We start from the raw sequence: 26,209 nt of genomic DNA, 5'->3' as shown, positions 1-26,209 counted from the left end.
AACAAAAAGAAAAAAAGAAAGAAAAGAAAAAAAAAAAAAGAAAAAACAAAAAATAATAATATCTTAAAAAGAAACCTTAAAATGTCTTTTAAATATACAAATCTTTTTTTTTTTTTTTTTTTTTTAAATCCTCAAATTCTCAAATTCTCTCTTAAGTTTTCTCAGTGTTTCTTAAGTTTCTCACAGATTTTTCTCTAATCAATTAATTACATAATGTTTAATATGTCTTGCTTCACCAATAATTGGAATAATAGATTTTGCTTCATTAAAACATAAATCAGATACATTTGATTCATTTGAAAAAACTTTTTTATAACCAAATTTTTTTAAATTTCCATTATTTCTTGCAAAATTAATTATAATATTCATTTCATCATCATTTAAACCTTTAAATATATCCAATTCTTGTATTGAAACATGAATATTTTGTAAAAAATCATATAAAATATCATAATCCATAGTCCAAAAACCAAAATATTTTAAAGTATAAGGTAAATTACTTGCAATATCAAGTAAAATATTCCTTTTACGAAAAGATAAATCACCAGTAAAATCTTCTATAAAAATCAAAGATTCTAAACAAGTTAAAGAAGATAAAATTTTAGAAAAAAAAGAAATTTCTTCAGGAATAATATTTAAAGAAAGATAAATAATTCTAGGACAATTAATACTTATTACTTCAAGTATTCCTTGATTAACATGATCTAAAGTTAAAGATTTTAAAGTATTTACAGATAATTTAATTAAAATCATCATAGAAGAAGCAAAATTTTCTTCAATACTTTCAGGATCAATTCTATAAGCAAGTAAATTTTTGATATAAATAGGAGATAAATTATTTACACAAGTAACCAAATCATCAATATCTTCAATCATAAAATATTCTGAAAATTCCAAAGTTTCTAAATTTATACAAGCACTAAGAGCTGGTAATAAAGTATGAAAATTTTTTAAATAATTAATTTTAAGAAGAGTTAAAGAATTTGATTGAGTATATAAAGAATTAACAAAAGAAAAACCCAAATATTGATTAACTTCTAAAGTTATAAGATTTGATTGAGATTCAATTAAATTTGTAAAAGAATCACAAATTTGGGAGAATAAAATAGTTTCTTCAACTGAAACATCAATATAAATATGTTTTATATTATTTGCATATTTTGATAAGGTAAAGAATAAATTTGATATTATTTCTGAACTAATTTTTTCATCATAAATTTCTGAAAAAAATTTAATTTCCAATTTTTGTAAATTTTCCAAAGTATTTTTAATATTATTAAAAGATAAAATTTCTTTAAAACTTGTATAATTTGATTTTCTAAATTTATAATAATAATAATCATAATGTTCTAAAGTTAAAATTGTTAATCCACGTGAACGAGTAAATATTAAATTTCCGATAAGATTAAATAAAAATATTTCAATATTACGAGGTAAAAGATTATCATTTGAATTTGTTACCCAACTTTCAATTAAATATTCAAGATTTCTATAATCTAATCCTCTTATATAATGTGGATAATCAAATATCGGTGTCCTTTCTATATTAATCATTTTTCGATTTCCATTCATCTTTTCTAGAAATTTTAATTTTTCTCGTTTTGAAAGACATAAAATTAATGTATCGATTATCTTAATATTTTCTTTATTTCTTATTTCGAAAGGTCGATACCATAATAATGGTATAATAAGTTGACACCATGTTCGATTTACGAAAAGATTTGAAAAAAGTGTTTTTTTATCATTTCGTAGATATTCTAATATTTCAACAATACAATCCAAAGGTAAATTTGGTGGAAATTTCCTTTTATTATTATACATATTTTAAAAAAAGTAGAAAAAAAAAAAAGAAAAATTTTTAAGGAGATTTGAAATTTTTTTTTTTCCTCAAAAAAAAAAAATAAGGAAAAAGGAATTTCTTGTAATATTAAGGGTAAAAGTGGAATTTTAATTTTATTCATAAAAAATAGGTCGGAAAATACTTAATCATGCCAATGCAAGGCAATGCACGTCGTACATCATAATAGAAAGAAAAATTGCATTGTGTACATGCAAAAAATTGCAGATTAATTAACCATTGATTATGTTTCATATCTATATATTTAGAAAAAATTATTTAATATTGTTTTGAATATCGAATATTACTATATATATCCTTATTGTTATACTATTTTTTACAATACCTTTTTCAAGTTTTTTTAAAAATTAAAAGAAAAAAATTTTTAATTTTATTAAATAAGAAATAAAATAAGATATATTAAAAATTACCTGTTATTCAAGCTTAGGATGGTCTTAGATAGTAATATAAAATTAGTGAAATTGACATTAATAATTATAATCAATAGGCCAATCATTTCTTAATCATTTCTCAATGAAAAAGTTCAATCTTCGAAATCATTTATATACGGTAATTTTTTATACAGTATTTGTAATCATTTCACAATTTGATTAATAAAAAGCGTAAGTTAGTTTTATTTTCCCAAAGAACCAAAGATCACTTCCCACATTCACACGTAGAATTAAATTACTCTTTTAGGTATTTCTAATTTAACTGGACGAATCTTATCACTAATTACTAACCAAAAAAAGAAAAACGTATGTTATTTGGCGAATTTTAATATTACATTTTATAATTACATTAATAATTGCAATAATTACGATTAAGAATATTAATAATACAAAAATTATTCTATAATGATCCATTTTCTGAACTAAGGTTTGTTATCTCTAGAATCTGATTGTTCTAAATAATTATTTTAATTAATTCAATTAACTCCTTTATGGAATAAATCATTTAAAACGAAAATGAAATAGTTCAAGAAACCTTCACTTTTTTTTAAAAAAAAAAATGTGGCAAATGTAATTGATTTGGTATTTGCGGTATTTGATGTTTCTATCGAAAAGTCACATGATCATTCTATCCAATCTTTAATAATTTTTGGATTTCCCATCCGAATATCCGTATTTATCCGAGTTGATCCGGATCAATCCGGATGCCGGAGCAGCAAACATTTATATACTTTGTTTACATATAATAAGTTTGTGTTTCAAATAGTTTCAAATAATGATAAATTTGTTTACATTCCTCCTTAATTCTGCATTTGAAGATTCTAGATTATAATCTATTTATTGCCAACAGATTTAATAAAAAATATTATTACTCATCTTTAGATTAAAATGTAATTATCCTATATTTGAAATACTTAGTAAATATTTATATATATATTATTAAATCTTTTTTATTAGAATGTAAAATGCGTTAATATGAAATTGTGAAATTGAAAAGTTTGAAATAAATTCTTTGATAAACTCAGACTTGAAACAAAGTCTGGAACTTTCACTCACAAAGGAAAGTGTTTATTGTCAAAATAATATTCCTATTCAAGAAAGTAGAATTTATTACGCCATTTATTTGATGTCACATGATGTAAATAATTAACCGGTTTTCTTTCATGTAAATTATTACTATTTCTCTTCAATTGACAAACCGTCGAACTTAAAAAAAAGTACAACAAATTTTTACAATGGTGATTTAATTATACTACTTATAGTGTCATTAACAATGTAAGAATTTTATTTACGAGTCACGTGATAATAACACACCTGCATGGTACATATCGTGGACGTTCGTGTAACATCCGTCATTACATTTTAAAAAAAAACCATTTATTAAATATTAGAAGATTATTGGCGCCGATTTGCCATATTTAACTTATTATGGATCACCAAATTATAAATAATCTTTTACTGAATTTTTCATCTCTTCATCAAAATTTTTATCAACACTACGAATAAAATATTCGTAAAGATTTAATAATAATGAATTCCGAGACAAGTATAGCATCATTAATCGTCGTATTGGGATTTCCTCCTTTGGTATTATATCAAATGAATAAACGTAAGTTATTAAAACTTTCATAAAGTTGCGGTTCTTCTTTCTTTCATTCATAATCACTAAAAAAAAATTTTTACTTTTACCTCTTATTTTTATAAAATAGACATTCTTTCTAGGTCATTAGATAGTCTTCACTTTATATTTTTTCAATTAGTCTTCTTTTTTGCATATCATCATTTACTTGGTATACCGAGTTTATCTACAGCATTAATTAATTATCTTTCAGGAAAGACATTAAGACAATCTAATAATAATAATAATCATAATAATAATCATAATAATACCAAAAGGTCTATAAACTCTTCCGGAAAACAAGTGAATAATAATGAAGATAATAAAAATGCATCAACAAATTCTCGACAAATTTCTTCAACACAAAATTTCTCACTTAATCCGCCAATAGTTGGTAATTATAGTTTAATCTTAAAAAAAGAATTTTATTTATTTATCTAATTATCTACAATTTTAATTTATTTTATTTTAGCGTCAAAAAATAAATATTCAGAAATAACAACACGATTATTAGGAACAATTCTAGAGTTTGTCGATACAAAAGATGATGACGCGCCATGGAGTTTAATTTATGAAGATAAAGATACGGATATTAAAGTTTATCAAAATTCCAAAGTATCAGATTGTTGCTTTAAAATTATGGGTACGATGGAAAATACACCACAAACTACTTTTGATTTATTAGCTGATGTTAGAAGAAGATCTGAATGGGATCCTATGACTGATGAAGCTGGAATTATTGAAACTATTGATGAATCTACTAGAGTTCAGGTAATATATATATTTATTTATTTATTGTTTTTTTTTTTAATTTTTAAAGTTGGTGTTACTTTGAAAAAAAATTATATATTTATTTATTCCTTTAAAAAGTATATCAAAATGAAAGCAGTCTTTCCAACATCAGCAAGGGATGTTGTTACTATTGGATATTCGACACAGCTTGAAGATGGTAGATTGGTCATGGTTAATAAAAGTATTGAACATAAACTTTGTCCTGAAAAATCGGGAGTTATTAGAATTGAAGCTGGTTGCGCTGGTGTGGTTGTTACGCCTATCAAAGATCAACCAAATAAGTGCTTTGTAGTTCAAATTGCTGATGCCAATCCAAAAGGATGGATTCCTAAATCCGTAATTACATTAGGTAAGGATATAATAAATTTTAAAAAATTTTATAGTTAATTTAAAAAAAGATTTATTAATTCGTCATTTTTCTTAGTATCAACGAGAGAATTGCCAGCCTCGGTTAAAAAATTGAATAAATTACTTTCCAAAATGCCACATCAAAGCGTTTCAAAAATGCTTACAAATACTCCATTCATACCAAAAGTACCAAAAAGATCATCATCATCAATTTCTGTATCTTTATCATCATCTTCCTCATCTTCTTCCTTACAGCATAATTATCATAGAAGGAATGCTTCATTTAGTGGAGGAAGTTTGGTTGAAAATAGTACCAGATCAGATAGGCCAGCTTATTCATCATTCGATGAATTTCTATCAAATACAAAAGGAAACAATAATAAAAGATCTATTGATAAAAAGATTCCTTTTACAGGTTCTTCTTTTTGGAAATCTTTTATAGATACTGTTTTATTATTTGGAGGGAATTCTTCACAAGGTGGTTCAAAAGCGAACAGATTTATAATTGTTGCTTTTGCGTATAGTCTCGTATTGATTGCAGGAATTAAGAAATGGCGTAATAGGAATGTTATTTAAATAAAAAAAAGAGTGAAGATTTTTTTATAGATCAAGTAATTTATTATATTTAAAAAATTTATTTATTTATTTATTTATTTAAATAAACTGTACAATTACAAAAACACATATATCACATTCGAAGATTATCATTTTAAAATACTGGATATTTATTTTTATAATTTTTCTACGTAATCCACTATTGGTAACCACTAACCACCCCGTGAAATCAGATCACCCGATTTCCACACTTTTTAAAAATTCATTTCTTTTGATGAATATGTATTAAAAAGTAGATTTTTAATTTCTTCATGGACTATATGTAGGATGACTATAAAGGGGTTGACGAGAGAAGAAAGTGACTTATTTAATGAAAAAAAAATGTCCAATTGTCCATTTTCAAATCTGTTCATTCGCAGGTGAGTATTTACTGTATATATTATAAAATAGAAAATAAATTTTAATATTTGATTGATCAATAAAGATATAAAGAGCAACAAATACAATATTCTTACCTGAGGATTTTGTATCCTTATAAGTCTTATGTAAGTCTTATTCTTCATTCTCTTCGCTTACTACACTTTCTTCGTTTTCTTCACTTTCTTCGTTTCTTCGTTTCTTCACTCTCATAAATAATACAATATTCTTCTTTGGCAATATAATATTTATTCCTAATCATATTATCGTCCTTATCTTGAAGGAAACAACTTTAGGATGTCTTATATACAAGCAATTTATCTTTATCCCTTGAATACTAGAAAATCTCCCATCTATTTTCTAATATCATTAACGATTATATCTGTGAATGACAAGAAACCACGTTTATTATTTTATCAGTTCCCACCAAAATTATTTGTTGTACACCTATCAACTATCTGGGGATTAAGACCTACTATAACTTTAATATTTAATTAGCAAATTCTTTAATTAATCTTTTACTTGCATAACATTCAATTTCTATTACATTGAGAAATGAACAGCAATTTTTAAGAAAATATCCTTAAATGTGATAACATTGTCTAGTAATTACTATCATACTTTGACCACCAAAATCTAATATTTTTAAATTTTTACAATTTTTTAAAATTTTAAGAACAAATTTACGGTTAAACTAATTAGAAATATAATATTCAAGAATAGTAAAATACAAATAATTCTTGTAAAATAAAATAAATTTTAAAGGAAATTAATAAATTAATAAGAATTATTTCCTTGCTCTGGACAATAATTCATATAAAGAAATTCCTCCTTCTTATGATCAACAAATTCATTTAAAAAAAATTTATTAAATTATAATTATTATAATTTAAATAAAATTTAAAAAAATTTTTACATTAATTTTTTTTAAAACTTCAATTCCTTTAGATTTTTTTTTTAATATCATTCATTCAAATAATATTTTGTCATCAATATTATTATTATTAGAATTTTACGTTCCAAGTGAGTATAAGATAAATTAATGTAAAGTAAGGATAATCAAAAGATTGTAATGATATATATCATGTGAATAATTCATTGATGTTTAAAAGAGATTTTTTTCGTTGTCAAGAAAATATGTAAGAGTACTAAGATTGAAATTTTACATCAAGTTTTATTAATTAAATATCATTTCTCTCAATATCAGGTATTTCTGATAATACTATCGATAAAAGTTTCTACAGGCATTTTTTTATTAAAAAAAGAAAACGAATACAAACAAATGAACTCCCCCCGAAAAAGATCACCTTTTATATAAGATTCTCATGCAAAACCTGTTACCATAAAATTGAGTAGTGATTTTCGTTATTTAAATTATAACACATGGACGGTGTGAATATAATTTGTTATCTAACTTGAGATGTTACGAATTTAAAGCGATTTTTATGAATTCTTAACGGATTGGTTTTGTATTGCAGTATTTGTTATTGACCGGAATTTATGGTATTATGTACTGTATTTTTATTAATGAATTTTCAAAGAAAATTATTTCAAAATCAGCAAGGGATTGAAGAACCAAGATGAAGGCCGATCGCTACAGAATACTAGCCATTATTATTATTAATTCGATTAATTTTTAAAATCTCCAAAAGTAATTGACCCCGATCGGACTATATTCGGAGTGGTCTAATAATTTACGCTGGTTAATTATCACTTCGAATAATTCTCATTGCCCTATTTTATGAGTAAGTAAAATTAAGCGAAAAAAAATTTTTACTTTTAACAATTATACTTTTTGTTCTCCCAAATAAATTATTAAACATATTTTCTAATAAACAATTATTTTGTAAACCTATAAACATGACTAAATTACCAGTAATACAATATATTCTTATTGTTAAACAGCTACAACTAATATTAGCAAAATAATTAATACAACAATTAAAACTCCAATACAACAATTCGATTTTGATTCTAAAGAAAGTAATATAATAATATTATAATTAATGAAATGTTAATAAATATTAAACAATATTTAATTAAACAATATATCAGTCAGAATTTACCTTCATTTTGTTTAATAACATAAGCTACTTTCTTCATGGCTCTTTCTAATCTTCCTTGAGCTCTATCTACTTGTTCTCCAAATTCACTCAACAACCTAAAGATAAATAAGTTTAAGCAATTTCAACATAATCTACTATCCTACAAATAAACTTGTCATACATATTTTGATCCTCTAATTCAGTTCCCACTGTAGTAGCAATTTCGTGAATATTCTTAGCGGTTCCATACAATGATTCTAATTGCTCATCTTGTTCTCTCATCAAAATCTATTAAAATAAAATAATTTATTCAATTATATTTCCTTCCAAAAAAAAAATCGAATAATTTTAATAATTAATCTTAACAGTTTGCTGTTGAGCTTCATTTTCTATGAATCTAGTATTATCCATTTCTATAACTTCTTCATATCTTGATTTTGATCTAACTTGTTCAAAAACTTTTGTTGACTTATATCCGTCAATTAATTCCTAAATAAGGAATATGTTGTAAAGATAAATTTAGCAAAAGAAAATAGATAATAAAATTTATTTTTTCGCAGAGCATACTTGATGATTTCCCGTAGAATTTAATCGTTTCGGAGGGTCATCCAATGTTAATCGAATTTCCTAAATTAAATGTGAATATAATTTTAATAATAATTTCTTAAAAGAAAAAAATAATGATTTACTTACCTGTAATCGTTGTCTTGTTTGTTCAACGAATTCACGACGTGATTCTATTTCAGTCTTTGTTAAACCAAATTTATCAGGATTACTTTCAACAACTTGTATTTAATTCAATATACATTTCAATTTGTTAAGGATAATGAATTCGATAATTAAGAAGAATTATAAAATTTTTTTTCTATTCAAGAAAAGGATATTTATTGTTTCTTCTACATCGTCTAGATCAGTTATTATTTCTTGTAAAGTTGTCCTTAATTCTTCTTCTGTTCTCTTTAGTTCTTCATTATTCCTAGATGAAACTGTATTGTAGATACGATTCCAACTATTAAATAACGTCAATGCTGTTGCAACATTATTTTCTATATCTCTAAAATAAAAAAAAAGGAATTGAATTTCAACGGTTGCTAATATACAATTAAGATTTAAAATAGATTATTATATATACTCTTTAACTGTAAAAAATGGGTCACCATCCGGCATTTTGAATATCACATTTAGGTACAAAGGAAGAAATTATTGTGAAGGGCTTAAAGAATGAGAGAAAATATAAACCAGATATTGATGGTTGAATTTCTTTATTGGCCAGATTTCACACATGATGATCGGTTTTTCTACCACCACATGACACCGTGATATTATTTTCTCAACATTCAAAAACATGGTTGATTTCTTAATGCCGGCCAGACGCGGGTAAACGCCATAATTTCACCAAAACTGGTATTATATGTTAAACAAACAAATTGGCCTAGACGTGTCACGGGCCAAATATATGTCTATATGTCTTCAAAATTGATGTACTATTTAGATTTTCGATGTTTAAATGTGTGAAAATCTAATTCCTTAGTTATGATCAATTAAAGTCCAATAACGTTTTAACCAATACGTTAAAATATGGAAGTGCCAAAAGTAGTCAAGAATTTTGAAATACCTCAAGCAGTTAAAGATATCGAACTTCCCTCGGCAGTAAAAAATATAGATCTATCTGCTGTTAAAAATATGGAGCTTCCTATTTCCGTAAAGAAATTTGAACTTCCAGCTGCAGTTAAAAACATTGAGCTTCCGGAAGCAATGAAAAAATTAGATCTAACTAACGCTGTAAAGAATGTTCCGACAACCGTTATGAACAATGTGCCAGAATCCGTGAAAAATATGCAGGTTCCAAAAACTGTAAATACTGCAATGTTTTCTTGTAAGTGAATTGATTTTTGAATTATCCGTTAGAGAGGTTTAAATCTCCTGACTACTTTCAATTATTGGTTTTTCAGCATTTGCGACAACTGCTTTTACTAGTGTCGCGTCTTTAACAAAAACAATTCAACAAAAAGTGGAAGAAACTACAAGAAATCTACAGAACGAGCATGAAGAATTTGTTAAACAAGTTAATGAAGAATCACACAAACCTAATGTTGGAACAGGTATTGTTTAGTTTTTTAGTTTTATTTATTTTAATTCAATTTCAGAATTAAATTAACATACTTCAAATTCCCGATTTTAGAAGCCGTCGCTCCTTGGGTAGGACTTCCGGATGAAGAAGGCCTTAAACAACAGATATTAGCTTTATCCCAAGTAAGGGATTGTCAATACTCATATTTAATCCTTAAGAACAATATTTAATAAACTATGTGATATATTATTTTACCACATCTTTTAGAATAAACGAAATTTCACAATTTCCCCACCAGAAAACACAAATTTTCAATTCGATATGAATGTTTATTTTCAAACTGCTTCAGCTGCTTTGAATGCTGATCCTAATCTCAATCGTATGCGTTTTGAATTGGTTCCAGCTCAGTAAGTATTTGAATTGTGTAAATTAATTAATTGATAGAAGATTATTACTAATAATTTTTTAAAAAATTTAAGTGTACAGGAACCAATGTTTTGGAGGAATTATTTCTACAGAGTGTCTTTAATTAAACAAACTTCATTAGGTTCAATTGACTCTGTAGTCTTAGAAAATGAAGTATTTCAGAAAGATCCTATTGAAGAATCAACATCCATGGAAACTACAGAAAAACAAGAGGAGAAAAAAGAAGAGGTAATTATATTACAATAAATTGTTATTATATCAAATTTAAAGTAAACTCATTGAATTGTAATATTTTGCTGGAAACAAAAAAAAAGCATAAGCAACAAGAGAATTTATCAAATAAAGAAGTCTTATTTGATGCAAACAAGGGAGAAGATTCAGGTATGTTCATAATTTATAATTAGAACTCAATTTGATATCATCTTGATAATATTTTTTATAAAAAAAAATAGATGCTTGGATTAAGGATTTTGATACATCAGATGGTATAGTTGTTACGGAAGATGGTGACGAAGAAGTTCCTGAAAATTGGGAGGAACAATTAAAAGAATTTACATAATTTATTAATCTTTAAAATTGTTACAATAATAATTTTTGTATTTATTAATTCTTTGTACTTATAATATTTATAATAAAATAAAAAGAAAATTTAATTTATTATAACTTGCTCTGTTTTTAAGTATTACACGCTTATATATTTTTTATTAAATTATTATTTAATCATTAGTATTTAAAGTCTAAATTATAATTCATGGTAATTTAATTGTATATTATTTTTTTTTTTACAAGGAATGAATTTCAAAAGTCGTAGGTTATTCATAAAAAGTAATATAATCTATTTTTTAAGCAAAAGTCTTTCTTAAATAATAATTTATTCCGGCTCCTTTTCGTCGGAAGCACTTGTTCCAGCTTTTTCAAAAGCCACAACTCCAAAAACAATCCAACATATTATCATCATTATACCTAAAATTCCCATATAAATAAGAGTTCTTCTTCTTTTCTCAAAAGATGCATCCCTAACATAAGAGATTTCATCTTCCACAATCATCATGTGCATTTGTCCTGTATTATGCACTTCTTCTTCTTCACTAGTACTCAGGTGTCCATAATTATTATTATTATCATTATGATGTTCACCTTCATATTTAGCATTTAAACTTCCTCTCTTATACGTTTTATCCATCCACCAGAATATCAAAGAGACCAAAAACAAACAACCACCTAATATAGCAAACATTTTTAAGGCTACTAAATCATCATCCTCATGACCATATTCTATACCCTCGTCATCAATTAAATATTTTTTATGTCTTATATGCGCATCTAGCAATATTCCAGCAAATGTTTGACTAAGTGTTGCACCAATATTATCTACACTTTTCAGTAGTCCAAGACCAGTTGAAACATTTTTCGTGAGCAGTGGAATAAGGGTGACCATAGTAAGAGGAACTGCCGCATAAGCCACAGCGAAGAGGAATATCGGCGGAAATGGGTGTATTAAATGTGGTGGTGAGAGTAACAATAAGTAAGTTATCGATATAGCTGCTGATCCAAATATTACTATAAAACAGATAAAATATATTATATGTGTAACAAGTTAAAAAAAAAAAAAATTTTTAATGATCTTACATATCCATAATCTATAACCAAATTTATCCAAAAATAATCCTAAAAAAGGATATAATATTACTGGTAATAATAATATTACAGAAGATTCCCATGCGGCCAAAATATCTGTTGTATCAAACCTATGTTTAATTATATTGCTGCATAATTATCCAACAAGATCAATTAAATCAATTAAAACAAATTAAACATATTAAAAATTTTGTTTAAGTAAGAAACACGTAAAAAACATGTTTAACTAACCTTGATAAATGAAGGAAAGGCGACATTGCAGCTCCAAATAAAACTCCTACAACCAAAAACCACCAAAAAATATCTGACAAATCGAATATAGCATTCCAATGAACAGTTTTCTTTCCCACCACCGAATGCAAGGCAGCACTTTCCTTGTTATGATTTCTCCTATTGTCGGCATGTTTTATTATATATACATATATAATATTCATAATCCATGACACTGCACACGTGGCAGTGGCTACTATGAAAGGTGTAACATATGTTAATGGCTCCATTAAGGATAATGGAACGGCCAACACGGTAGCAATAAATGAGGCCTATAACAATTTATATAAAATACGTTATATAATAATTACTTTCATATATATTAAAATCGTAGAAAACAAAGAAAGAAATAATATAATTATTAAGCCTGCAATACTTACTAATCTCCCTAATGTCAATCCAACAGCTAAAGCGAATCCTAATCCATTTCCTTGAAAAAATTGGACAATAATAGTTTCTTGGACAATTGTTAAAGGCGCCAAACCCATACTGAGATATAAATAAAAGCATTGAGTTCTAAGACTTTTAATATTTTGAATAAATTGGATCAAAAGAATTGCTCTTACCCAAAAACAATAAATCCAACGATCATAATTCCAACTTTGCCATTCCAACTCGCGACAGTGAAAATGATCATTCCTAATAGAATTATTGTTGTTATAACCAAGGAACTACGAGTAGTTCCAAATCTTGTTACAAGAAGCCCTGAAACTATTGGGATCACCGTATTACATAGAGTAAGAGATGCGACCAATAGTGAAAATTGAGTATTTGTGAGATCAAGTTGCTTTTTTATCATAAAGAGCAAAGTAGGGTAATTAATATTAAAATTAATTGCAAGATTATCAGCATATAAACTAGTGTGTATAACAGATACAATACCTCCATTAATATTCCCTTCATAGGTCCAATAATATGTGAAGCAAAGTGACTTCCAACCCCAAACGTACACGCACAAGCCATTGCACACATTTTTATAACATGTTCTGATTTATCAAAATTCAGACTCATTCTTCGATTTCCTGAAGTTTGACCACGTCCTGCATGTTCTCCATTATGATGACTTCTTCGGGAAGAACTTCCGGTAGAAATGTGCTTGCTTTTAATGAGCCATTCTTTATCGTCCAATATCTCGGTGTTCTCGCTTACAGTTGTTGCTGAAAACGAATGTGGAAGTGTTGTAGGTTGTGTGAATGACGGAAGGAATTCTGATTCCTCATCTGTGTCCTCTTCTTCTGAAAGTTTTGTTGATATAGCTGTTAGTTTTACTTGTTCCATATTTTAAAGGATTGTGATAAATTTTGGTTTACGTCTTTAAATATTATTTGTTTAAAATAAAAGACTGGTATTTGTTTATATAGTGCAATCATCCGAATCTTCCAAATTGAGAAAAATTAAACGTTACATAAAAAAATCAATCATGTCAGGATCGGTGGAATTATTAAAAAAAAAAGTAAATTTATGCCGATTATGGTTAATCTAGTTTCTTCCAATTATGGTTAATCATTTATAATTATGGTTAATCATTTTAAAATGATTGATGAGTTTCTTGCAATTATGGTTTATCTTGACACGTAATTTTAATGAAACCAAAAATCGGGTTGGATCCTTAAAAGTTTCACACAAATAATGTTGATAGAAAATTTATTTATCGCTTATTTCAGATGTTATACTAATGATCAAGTGCAAAAAATTGGTTTAAGATAGAACGGATAAATATCAACTAACCTTTCTTTGGATTTTGTCGCTTAAACAGTCCCTGTCAAAATGGCAAACCTCCGAAATTTGCAAGATACCGACGCCAAATAAATATTCAGTTCTTTTGTCCTAAGGTTATCAATTGTATCCGATAATTTTTCGAACGTATATTCGATCTATTAATTTACAATGGATAAACTTAGGATTGGTGCAGATATTATAAACAATTACATAAAAAATTTATGTTTAGAACACCGAATTCCTTGACTTTAAAAATACAATATCGCATTAGTATAACAAAATGATATGATAATGATATACCGTAACTGCACTTTCTTTTTTAATCATACTTTCTGCATGAAAACCAAAAATTCAGTAAAAACTAAATTTGATTTTGGCATTAGTAATAAAATAGCATGATATGATTGAATTCAACTTTATAGTAAAAGTGCAACAATAATAATTTTATATATCAAATTGTTCATAAAAATTTTCAAGTAACACCTTTCTTTTTTTTGAAATTATTTATTTTGTAAAAAAAAAAGATGCTGTACAATTAAAAATATAAATGATTTTTTATCTTTATTATGTAAACTTTTTGATTTTTATATATAAGCTTAATATATAAGCTTAAAAACTAAAGGGGTTACATTGTTTTTTATCAAATTAGAATTAGCTTAAGATCTTAAACTTTCTTTACTATAACAATGGGCTCCTTAAACTAAAATGACTAATATATCAACAATAATGAAAAGTAAAGGAATAAATAATTTAATTATATATGCAGAGATCATGCATGAGGAAATTATGTAAGTATTATAAACATTATCTTATTACTTATTAAAAATAGCATATTTATTTTATTAAATGTTATAATAACATTAGTGGAATACCACTGGGATACCACCATATAATATAATGATTTCTTTTTTTTCTTTTTTTTTTCTTATATATTATATGGTGGTATCCCACTTGCCCTAGATTATAGTATCATCAATTCATCATATAATCTAAATACCACTATATAATCTAGCTACCACCATATAATTTAAATAATATAATCTAAATACCACCATATAATCTAAATATTATAATCTAAATACCACCATATAATCTATATATTTTTGTATATTGAGTATTTATTTTATACTCTAGCTATCCCTTTAACCTTTTCTGTTATTCATTATTTTTACCACCATATAATCTAACTACTACAGTCAACCCTCTATATACCGATCCCCAGTGTACCAATAATTTCCTGTATCAATAAATTTTCATTGTCCCATTTTACATATAATAAAAAAACTGCATTGTATTGATATTATATATAATTTCATGATGTAACGTATACTGATACTTTTTCTTGGTTCCTTTATAATAACATATATTAAAGATGTACCAATATTTTAGCTACACTAGTATTAATTCAGACTAGCACTATAAAGTTGCCAAAATTTAATTGTTTTGACCTATTAATCAGGTAGTATTTGCTTCACATTATGTTACTCATAATATATTCAATGTATTAATATTATTTTCAATTAAAAGCATTAGTATTATTAAGATCTAACTATTTGTTAATTTAATAATAGACATGATTTATATACAGTAAATTGTATACCGATAATTCAATATACTGATACTAATTCCCTAAAACAACTTCATCAGTACATAAAGATTTAACAGGACCCTGAACATCACATATATAACTCATAACTGATTTGCATAAATTTAGCACTTTTTGCTCCTGCTAAAATAGATCTAATTTGCTAAAAATCAAATTATCACATTTTAAATTTATACTAATTTGCTAAAACTTAAAATATGAGGTATAGTAAAATTCTAAATAATATAAGTTTAAATTTGCTTAATAAAATATAATTTCAGTTTATTCAAATTATTTGTAGATTGGTAAATTTAATTATCAATTTACTGAAATTAACAATCTTTTTTTTTTTATTATCAATAAAAAATAAATAATTAATATAAATTAAACTATTAATTTTTATAATTTATAATTAAAAATGTGTAAATTATAGATAAAATAATAATTAATAAAAATAATAAATTAAATATAAATAATTATTAAAAAATAAAATGTTGCGAAATTAATCAGACAGTTTTTGGCCTGCATTATGCTTAATTTTGGCCAAAATATAACTTGGACCCTGAACTAATATTTTTAAAAATATTATCAATAAAAGTTAAAAAAAAAGGATAAGTTAAATTAAAATAACTTTGTAAAATCAACACAATTTGCTAAAACTCATAATTATGACTATTAATTAATTTTCAATCAATTTGCTTTATCTAAAATTATGAGTTTAACCTAATTTTGATTGAATTTGCTAAAACTCAAATGTGAGTTATATATATGATGTCTGGGGTCCTGATTTAACTGTATTAAAGATGTTAGCCGTAATTGATTGGCTGATGCCGTAATATTACAGCATACAGCATTACAGTTATGACACTTTTCGTAATACTGTAATTAGGCCGTAATGCTGTAATTGGGTCGTAATGCTGTAATTAGGTCGCAATGCTATAATTAGGCTGTAATGTCGTAATTTTTAATGGCATAAAAATTTAAAATAAAAGTAATGAATTATAAAAGTAAATTACAATAGTTTATATGTCGTGTAATTTTAATTTTTAGGGGGTACATAAGACGCGTCGCGTTTTTTTTTGTATTTTGTATACACGTTCGTGTAAAGAAAAAAATTATATAATGAACCAAAATCCCTAGGGGTGGGTAGTCGGGGGTGGAAGGTGGGAAATATTAAGTTTTTTTCAAAAAATTTATATTAAATTAGCATAATATCTTTAATAATTAGATGATTTTATGCATAATTTACATATAAACTTTTTTACAAAAAAAAAAAATTATTATTATTATTATTTTTGATATTATTTACCCCTTAAAATTGAAATTACACGGTCACATATTTCCTAAAATCCGAAATCCGAAATCCGAAATATAATTCCGGCCGAAATTAACGTAATTTCACTTAAACATGTAATTTCAGCCGAAAATCATAATTCAGCCAAAACGGGAATGCAGATCTTTCCTTTTTTGGCGATAGCCGTTCCACGAAAATTGATTTTAGTGGAACGACACTGGAATTTTGTGTAACAACACTTTCCTTTTTAGGATATTTGTTAATTTCTGCTAAAATTGTGCATAATTCTGGCCGAAATTACATACGTAATTTCGGAATTACGGCATTACGGATTAGTTACGGCATTAAGACCTAATTACAGTATTACGACCTAATTATGGCATTACAACCTAATTACAGCATTACAACTTTTGCTTTTTAATGTAGATAGGTTGCAACCTATTACATACGACACTGTGTCTTAATATTACAGTTACGGCTAACATCTTTAAACTGTATTCACCATTTAATCTAAATACCATACTTTTCTTCTTATTTTTAAGTTTTTTGCATACCAATTTTTATATTTGAGTTGTTAATTCTTAGCTAAAACATGCAATTTTTTAAAAAGGCATTTAAAATCATTATATATGTATTTTACAATCATTCCATAAGCATTATTTAACTTGCAAAAGCCTTATATAATAAAATGTTTAAATTTACGATACTTCTAAAATGCTTTTATAGATGTATTAAAAATATTCAATTTTTTGTTGCGTTTTTTTGCAATGGATTAGCAATAAAATTACAATGTTTATAAAATACAAATAATTTGAAAAGGTATTGAATATAAATCTACAAGGTATAAACTACAAGTATAAAATAGCTGTGCGCAAAACTTCAGAAATATTGCCACTATTAAAATAAGAAATTCTCAACTACAAAAAAACATTGTTTGCTAAATCTAAACCACTTAAACTATGAACTGGTAAATCTTTCGTAATATTGTTAACGTTATCTGATTTGACTTTTTCAAGTACATCTACACTGTATCTTGTCTTATCTTCTCCATTAATAATATGTTGTACGTGAAAATATAAACAATGTCGTACAAACCTTTTAAGAGTTTTGACAAATTCGGTATTATTCCATGATGAGCTGTGAATAGCCTTTAAAAAAAGAGAGAGCGTTTTTTTTACAATTGCCTCATCCACATAATTAATTATTTCATCTTTATCGAGTGTATCATTTATTTCAATACTACAAAAAATAATAAAATTATTAGAACAAATTATAACTGTTGTTGAATTACTAAAAATTATACATACTCTTTGTCTTTTATGAACTGGCGTGCAAGTATTATCATGTTCTTATTTAAGTCATTTCTGAACGAGTCAAAATATCGATGAGCTTTGGAAATATATGCGGTTGATTCAGGGGAGTTGATGATGTATCCTGGCCAGATATTTTCGATTATTTGTTGTAAAGTGGAAGTAGACGGGTTACGGCTTCTAAGAAAAAGACACTTTAATTCCATTAAAAAATCTTTATCTTTCTTAGATGATATATTATTTCCACTCTTCTTTAAAAATATAAAATTAAAGATAAAATTAATAAATATAATTACGTTAATATAAAAAAATCTAAATAAATTAAATACGATACTTACATCATCAGTAATTATTTGTCTAGTTTTGCCTCCTTTGCCAGAAGAATTTGTTGATGAAATTGGAGTAATCGGCACTTCAGATAATAACTCTTCAACAACATTCTTGAAATTTGCCCACAAATCGGGATTTCTCTTAAAAGTATTAACAAATATTCTGACCATATTATTTACTTTGGCTTCATCAATCTCTTCTTCTTCAACGTAATAAGAACTTTCTGAGTCTTCTTGATTTTCAATTGATTTTTTCGAACTTGAAGCCATTGATTCAGAAATTTTTTGCCTTTTAAGTGGGTTAGGACCAAGTTTTCGTTTCTTTTGACTTGTTTTTTCTTGAGCTATTATAAAATATTCGTGAAATTCAGTATTTAAAATAGTATCCAAAAAATAAAATTATTTTTACGTTTTAAAAGTTTTAATTTTTCATCAGGTAATGTTACTACAACTGTAAGAAGTTCTTTTTCAGATGGTGATATTGCTACTTTAATAATAAACAAAATATTATCACCTTCAGTTTTAATTTTTTAAAAAATAATTATAAATTTTGTTAAAGCGTTAAATTACCTGTTGCTGGTTCGTCATCTGAACTTATAAATTCGTATGAAGGACTGCTAGATTGTCTTTTCTCGTTACGAGTCATTGATTATCTTATCCTTAAATTATGATTCTAAATGAATATTATTTACGACTGATAATTTTTTTATGAAAAAAATATAATTCATCATTTTATAAAGATCAATAGATTATTAATCAATAATTCATCTAGATAATTAGATTATTAATCAATAATTCGTCTAGATAATTCTACTTGTGCCTCATTAGAATATTTCTGCTTAATCACTTGATTAAATAATTCTAATTCCGCCCGATATCTCATAAATAGACTTCAATTTCAACTAAATATTTTTTTTTCTCTTTTCAACTCAATTTTCTATCTGATATAAATAAGAATTTCTTCAACTGAACGTAGTTTACAAATTAAATTATATATCTATGCTTTCTTATTAAATTTTTCAACCATTTAAAATTAGATAACAAATAATGCATAGAGTGCGTACAAAAACAAATAAATTTACTACTGGAAGAATAAGAAATACCAAAAAAACAAAACCACAATTTGTCCAAAGAGATACTCGAGTCGCCAACATCTTTCAAAATAACCTACGTGTTAATGTAGAATCTCAACATAATAGTGAAACTGACGATACTGATACATTTCAGTGGAATAATGGGGAAGAATATATTTCAAATATTGAAAACATTTCAGAACCTTTAGAAAATACTGACGTTAATGCTGAATTATCTGATACTAACGTTAACACTGTATATGATTATAGTTCTTCTTTAAACGGTCAATGTTTCCCAAACATTTCAGTATTTCTGATTTTTATATGGACTGTAAAACATATGATAGGTAAATATGATCGACTTGTGAAACTTGTATTGCATTATTAACAACTTGATCATAGGAACAGCTGCGTATAAGGATCTTATAAATATCCTCAAACATCCTCAATTTTGTATTTTTGATCTCCCAAATGATCTTTCTACCGTTAAAAAATATCGAAATAAACTACCTTTAATGCCCATTTCAAGTTTAACTGTTCCAATATTGCAGAAAAATACTCTATCTAACTCTGAAGCAACTAAAGAAGCGTATTATTTCTCTATTTTGAACCATATTGAAAGAGTATTAAACAATCCTCAACTAAAAAAGCATACGTATTTTGGAGCTGGTGTAGAAGTGACTAATAAAAGAGAACTATGGCATGGAACTTTGTGGCATGAATCACCTTTATTTGATTTAACAAGCATTTCTTATAATGATGGTAAGTATAATAATAATATATTAAAACATTTTATTTATTTTATCGTTAATATACTTAATTTGTTTCAAGTTATTTACAGTACTGGTGAATTTGTTATGTACGAATTTGACAATGTAAGATATTATGGAAGGATTTTGGCATTTATTCAAGTGGAAGAAAATGGATCTTGGCGTATTAAAATTCAAAAATTATTAAATTATTTTGATTTGCCAAGAATATTTCGTTCAGCTTCTCGTGGTACTGACCAGTTGTGGATGACAGATGATTTTATATTAATAAGACGTTCACAAATAATAAAAAAAGTTGTAATTTGGCTTGAGGATACAGATCAAATACCCCGTTATGAAAAGCGTATTTCTGAAATTCTTTACAAGCATAATAATCGTTACACAATTCGTCCTATTGAACAACGACATCACCATCCAAATGAATATATAACAATGGGTATACCTCCATCACCTAATATGAAAGTATTCAAATTTTTTATCAATCTTTACTATGATGATTTCGGTACTTTTAGAACAGTATATCATTCTCTAGGAGGACTATATGTTCAATTCGGTAATATGACACTCAAGTTACGTCAACAACTGAAAAATCATTTTTTAATAGGGTTCGTCCCATTCGGTGGAGAGTTTGAGGATGTTATCAAACCATTTATAAAAGACATTAAACAATTACAACATGGCATTGTGATGAAGATCGGGGAAGAAGAGGTTTGGGTGACTGGTGGATTGGGCTTGACTACGGCTGATCTACCTCAAGGTAATGACGCTTGCTGGAATCTTACGTCAAAATGCAAATTATGGATGCAGAACTTGTGAAGTGTTTAAAGAGAATCTTACTGAAATTGATTATGATATTAAAAAGCATGGAAGATATCATCACCTTACTGATAATTATTTTGATTATTTGCACCAATTACATGACGTACCTTCATTACAAACAGCTTTTGCAAAAGAGCACGGTTTATATATTAAGCCAAATGTTTTGGATCAATTATTTCGAGATCGTCATACACAAACATCACAAGATGCATTTCATGCAGTGGCTGGATTGGGAGGCAGATTGCTTAATATTACATTAGAATCTTTTACAAGAGATGGAGAAGCTAAATTTCTTACTGTATGGAAATCATTTGAATTTCCATCATATTGGTCGCGTCAACAAAACCCCATATCACATCGGAACAGTTACTTTATGTCTGATACATTAAGGTTAGCTATAATGATGCCGTTTCTATTACGTAGATGTCTTAACAACCGCTCTATCAAAAATAATATAATTCAACGTATCAAAAAAAATAACCAATTACGATTAAATTCACAAGCAATATCAATGATTAAACAATGTTGGATTAAGTTTGCCATATGTTCAAAAGCAGTATTTGCGGAATCAATGTCTGATAATGATTATGTTAGATTAGATGCGACGTTGCAAAACTTGTCTATTGATTTGTTGAAGGTAAAATTTTACTTAGTAATAAGATTTTATTCCAGCAATTACTAACTTCTGATAATTGAAATTGATAGGTATTTCCAGAAGAGTTTTCAAATTTACCAAACCTTCATGTTCTTCGTCATCTTTCTGAGCATGCACAACGCTTTGGTAATTTTATTAATGCATCGGTATCATTGAAAGAAATGGTTCATCGAATACATAAAAGTTATGTACCACATACCAATAAGAAAAATGTGGAATTGGATTTCATCAAACGAGAAAACACATTGCAAAGTCTTAGGTAATAAATTATTTAAGAAATGTCTCCCATAATTATTTATTGATCACTAACTACAATTTATAATTTAAGATATTTAATAGATCGTGGTTTACATAATCATATACAAATTAATGGAAAAATTAAAAGTTTATTTGATGGATGGTATTTAACTTCGCAAGTATATTCAAATGAAGATATTGAAGAAGGTATTATAAGCAACTACGATTTTTAGTTTACTTACAGAATATTAAATCACTTATTTGAAATCTATATAATAATAGATCAAGAAAATAATTTACGTCACCCTCATCCAACTATATTAATATAAAAGTTCGTGGTAAATGGAACAAACAGAAAATACAAGAAAACGGATTTTCAGGAAGGAAACTTGATGAAAATATGGTTTCAGACATATCATGGACATACGATAATTATTTTGGACAGCAAGCAGCCGTGGCGCATTATAATATTAATTTTTATCAGCATCTTTCTTTTACAATTATAGATGATGATACGATAATCGAAGAAAACATAAAACTTCAAGCAGGTGATGTTGTTGAGATAGAAGGAAAAAAAGACAACGATGATATTGAAAATGAAAAATGGTTTGCACGTATTCAAGCAATTTTTGTACACTGATCAAATGACAATAACTATCATGTTTTCTTATTGTTTGAATGGTTTGATTTGATTGGGTTTGATCAAATTATGCAATGTAATAGGTATTTACTTCAAGGACGTAATGAAAATTAGAAGCGAATACATCCAATTTCAATTATAAATTCACATCAAAAAATTCATTTTGTGCATGATTGTGGTACTTCCTGTACATACAGTAGAAAACCATGACATTAACAATAGAAATTACTTCAAAAATGATTTTCTTTATACTGCTGTTTAATAATTATATAGGTATAGTTCGCATTAATAATAAAATATATATATATAGTTCGCATTAATAATAAAATTGTTTTAAGATGATTATTAAATGATATGTATTCTAAAGCCTTCTGCAAGCCTTTTAAAATTGTTTTGTAATATTTTAACAATGAGCTTATAAGTACTAATAAGAATATTATGAAAATAACATAAAAGGGCATTTTAAAATGCTTTTAAAATACTTTTTAAAGGCCTTTCAAATGGTTTTTAAAAAAATTAATATTTTAGATAAGTTATCTGTAGCTTTTTGAATATTTTGTGCCTCACTTGTAAAATCTGAAACATTATAAAATACTTTATACATGAAAGCTTTCATTTCAAATCATCTTCTATTTTGTTGTATTTTTCTTTAAACGAATTTTTAAAGGTGTTATTATCTGTAATACATGGTAGTTGATCTATTTTTATCAAATCTTGTTCAGTCTTTTTATCGGTCATTTTTACATTTCCTTTACTTGTAATCTTAACCTATTTATGCCACAAGAAACAGGAAATTTTTGATAGTCAAATTATTGGATATGGTGTAAATTCACATGAAGTGGAAAATCTTCTGAAATATCAAATAACGTCAGAATTTGTTGGGATATATTTGAAATAATCACATAAAGTAGTATCTTCTAAGTATTTGATATCATAGTTAGTTAAATTGAACTTGATGTATTTTCATCTTCTAAAGTTTCTATGATAATATTATTTTTGTTCATATTATCACAGTTCACTTTTCTTTATAATTGCTTTGATTTTAATTTTTGTTTTCTAATAAATTCAATAGTATTGGAATCAGAATACTTATAATTACGTGAAATAATAAAAAATTACTTATTCTCTTAGGTTAATCTATATAATCTTAATTAAATGAATGATCTTCTTCCTTTGAATTTTCAGTATAACTTACTGATTTTCTTTTCCTAGTTGATTTCTTTTATGCAAGAAAAGTCATAAATCAGTTAACTTTAATGTAATTATCTTTGAAATCTTAATTGGCCTCACTTTCTTTGTTAATATTAAAATCTTCAATATATTTTACTTATAAGATGTGTAGCTTGAAATTTTTTTTTTTTTGAATGATGAATAATATCACTTAAGGGTAGCTGAGACTTATTTTTTCGAATTTTAAATTCCTTTTTTCTAAAAAAAATCAAATAAATAAATTTATAAAACATTAGTTCTAGAGATAAATCTCATAAAGACAATCTACCTATTGCAATTAGGTTTCTTCATTAATTATTTCAAAGTGATATCTTGTTTATTTCAGAAAAATTTTATTGTTCTGCTATTCTTATTATTCTTGTTAAATAAAAAGAAAGGTATTATAAGATTAATTTTATCTTTATTCAGTTATAATGCCAAATTTTTTTTAACTACTCATCATGTTTTATTAAATATAGTTATAGAGCTAATCATAGATGAATGCAAACTACAATTTACAAGGTAATCTGTATAAATCGCAATCTACAAAGTAGTCTGTATAAACTGCAATCCAATTAAGGTTGCTTATCTAAACCTCTTTAAAATCCTACGATTAGTTTTGTCAAAATTTTACTATAGATTTATTATAGTTTTGGCAGAGTTTTGGCAGTTTTGGCATTTATAATAAGTTTTGGCAGTTTCACCTTTCTCCAAAGTTTCGCCAGTTTTTTAATATAACTTTAATATAGTTTTGGCAGAATTTTGCTTTTCGGCAAAACGCCATTTTGTCTAAACCCCTAGGTTTTGGCAAGCAACCTTAAATCCAATAGTTATTATAGATAAACTGCAGTTATTCTCTTGCAAACTGCAATTTACAAGGTAGTCTATGCAAACTGCAATTTGCTAAGTGGCCTGTTGAAGTAATATTTATAATTAACGCTTTTAACAAAATATGAACTTAGTTTACATTTGTCTCTTTTCATTTCTTTGATATTTTTTTTCAAATGTGGTTTACAATTTCAAAATGATTAAATAAAAAAAAGTATTTATAGCGAATTTCTTTTTACACTTTCTTACAATTTGTTTAACTTCTGAAATTTTTATATAATAAGTATTTATTATATTTAATTCACTCTGATACTGACTGTGCTCTATTGTCTGATTTTTTAAATTGCTTAAATTAAAATGAAAGTCTAAAAATTTTTAAATAAAGGATTATTGTTATTTTACCAAAAAGCTAAATATTTACAAATAACCAGATTACATCAAATAGTATTATTATAAGAAATCACTGATATAGTTATATTTACCACTGTATTTCAAAGCCTTTAAGTATAAAGCTTCTCATAAACCAGCTCACAAGCCAAAAGTACTTTAAAAATATATTGGCTTGTGAGCTAATATTTAAGCATTCAAGTAACAAAATTATTTTTATGTTTACTCAGCTATATAATAAATAGCAAAAGAAATGTAAACATCTATTTATCTATTTAATTTTCCAAGATTTTTCTTAGTATCACTATTACTCTTCTACTCCACATGATTTTGTGTTATATTAGTCTCATTGATTTATTTATATTTAATAACAGTGATTTTATAACTTTTGTAACTCTTTTTACTTTTTCCTCTTTCTTTTTTTAATATCAGATAAAAAGTTTATAAAAAGCTATAAATATCGAATTTAAATAATTATTTAAGTATAAAATTTATTGTTAGTTTATTTTTACTACTATATTAACTATTTTTTATTTTTTTTATTTATCTTTTTTATATAAATAATTTTAGTACTTTGGTCATTCATTAAAAGCTAATTAAAATTGCTTAACAAGTATAGCATTATTCAAATAATTATTTTTATTGAATTATTTTACATATTTATAAAGTTATAAATATACTTTATAATAATATTAAGTGCATTATACATTTTTTAAATTTCTTTAGACAATGCACATTTATATATTTATTTAGATTATTATTTATTATACTTGTTTTATTATATCTATTAGAAAAGTTAGGAAAGATGCTATATTTATTTTATTAATAGATACACATTTTTATATTTTATATCTATTAGAAGACATAAGAAACGTACATTTTTAT

General features: G+C 25.9%; 7 protein-coding genes across 7 annotated transcripts; 3 read left to right on the top strand and 4 right to left on the bottom strand.

Annotated features, from left to right (window-relative positions):
• Positions 1-198: 198 nt before the first annotated feature.
• On the bottom strand, positions 199-1,821 carry OCT59_011214 (uncharacterized protein; the record flags this gene model as incomplete). Its single annotated transcript, XM_025330088.2, has 1 exon — positions 199-1,821. One exon carries the CDS (start codon positions 1,819-1,821, stop codon positions 199-201), a length of 1,623 nt encoding a protein of 540 aa, XP_025185104.1.
• Positions 1,822-3,819: 1,998 nt separating this feature from the next.
• On the top strand, positions 3,820-5,623 carry OCT59_011213 (uncharacterized protein; the record flags this gene model as incomplete). Its single annotated transcript, XM_066136358.1, has 5 exons — positions 3,820-3,898; positions 3,999-4,301; positions 4,380-4,678; positions 4,778-5,048; positions 5,124-5,623. The coding sequence occupies 5 exons, from the start codon at positions 3,820-3,822 to the stop codon at positions 5,621-5,623; spliced, it is 1,452 nt and encodes a 483-aa protein (XP_066000985.1).
• Positions 5,624-7,762: 2,139 nt separating this feature from the next.
• Positions 7,763-9,299, bottom strand: OCT59_011212 (uncharacterized protein). Its single transcript, XM_025314482.2, has 8 exons — positions 9,197-9,299; positions 8,949-9,118; positions 8,758-8,852; positions 8,632-8,691; positions 8,431-8,553; positions 8,246-8,352; positions 8,086-8,180; positions 7,763-7,993 (listed from the first exon to the last, which is right to left on the bottom strand). Exons 1-8 carry the CDS (start codon positions 9,229-9,231, stop codon positions 7,917-7,919), a joined length of 762 nt encoding a protein of 253 aa, XP_025185102.1. The 5' UTR covers positions 9,232-9,299; the 3' UTR covers positions 7,763-7,916.
• Positions 9,300-9,554: 255 nt separating this feature from the next.
• Positions 9,555-11,220, top strand: OCT59_011211 (uncharacterized protein). The gene is made up of 7 exons (XM_025314481.2): positions 9,555-9,940; positions 10,017-10,166; positions 10,247-10,317; positions 10,403-10,542; positions 10,615-10,789; positions 10,876-10,942; positions 11,014-11,220. Exons 1-7 carry the CDS (start codon positions 9,643-9,645, stop codon positions 11,118-11,120), a joined length of 1,008 nt encoding a protein of 335 aa, XP_025185101.2. The 5' UTR covers positions 9,555-9,642; the 3' UTR covers positions 11,121-11,220.
• Positions 11,177-13,747, bottom strand: OCT59_011210 (uncharacterized protein; the record flags this gene model as incomplete). Its single annotated transcript, XM_025314480.2, has 6 exons — positions 11,177-12,121; positions 12,191-12,327; positions 12,431-12,741; positions 12,850-12,958; positions 13,036-13,256; positions 13,352-13,747. The coding sequence occupies 6 exons, from the start codon at positions 13,745-13,747 to the stop codon at positions 11,433-11,435; spliced, it is 1,863 nt and encodes a 620-aa protein (XP_025185100.1). The 3' UTR covers positions 11,177-11,432.
• Positions 13,748-17,984: 4,237 nt separating this feature from the next.
• Positions 17,985-18,976, bottom strand: OCT59_011209 (uncharacterized protein; the record flags this gene model as incomplete). Its single annotated transcript, XM_066136357.1, has 3 exons — positions 17,985-18,306; positions 18,375-18,628; positions 18,716-18,976. 3 exons carry the CDS (start codon positions 18,974-18,976, stop codon positions 17,985-17,987), a joined length of 837 nt encoding a protein of 278 aa, XP_066000984.1.
• A 2,333-nt stretch (positions 18,977-21,309) lies between these two features.
• On the top strand, positions 21,310-22,900 carry OCT59_011208 (uncharacterized protein; the record flags this gene model as incomplete). Its single annotated transcript, XM_066136356.1, has 4 exons — positions 21,310-22,005; positions 22,074-22,282; positions 22,352-22,467; positions 22,593-22,900. 4 exons carry the CDS (start codon positions 21,310-21,312, stop codon positions 22,898-22,900), a joined length of 1,329 nt encoding a protein of 442 aa, XP_066000983.1.
• Positions 22,901-26,209: the final 3,309 nt, after the last annotated feature.

This window comes from Rhizophagus irregularis, chromosome 19 (assembly GCF_026210795.1).
Source record: "Rhizophagus irregularis chromosome 19, complete sequence".
NCBI lineage: Eukaryota > Fungi > Glomeromycota > Glomeromycetes > Glomerales > Glomeraceae > Rhizophagus > Rhizophagus irregularis.
The sequence above is the reverse complement of the archived record's forward strand: the minus strand, read 5'-3'. Positions and strand labels throughout refer to the sequence as shown.

Coding starts and splice junctions, on each gene's coding strand:
- OCT59_011212 (XM_025314482.2), bottom strand. CDS start 9,231: ATGCCGGATGGTGACCCATTTTTTACAGTTAAAGA. Junction 9,119..9,196: donor CCATTTTTTACAGTTAAAGA/GTATATATAATA, acceptor TTTTTATTTTAG/AGATATAGAAAATAATGTTG. Junction 8,692..8,757: donor AAACAAGACAACGATTACAG/GTAAGTAAATCA, acceptor CATTTAATTTAG/GAAATTCGATTAACATTGGA.
- OCT59_011211 (XM_025314481.2), top strand. CDS start 9,643: ATGGAAGTGCCAAAAGTAGTCAAGAATTTTGAAATACCTCAAGCAGTT. Junction 10,318..10,402: donor AGATATTAGCTTTATCCCAA/GTAAGGGATTGT, acceptor CACATCTTTTAG/AATAAACGAAATTTCACAAT. Junction 10,943..11,013: donor AAACAAGGGAGAAGATTCAG/GTATGTTCATAA, acceptor AAAAAAAAATAG/ATGCTTGGATTAAGGATTTT.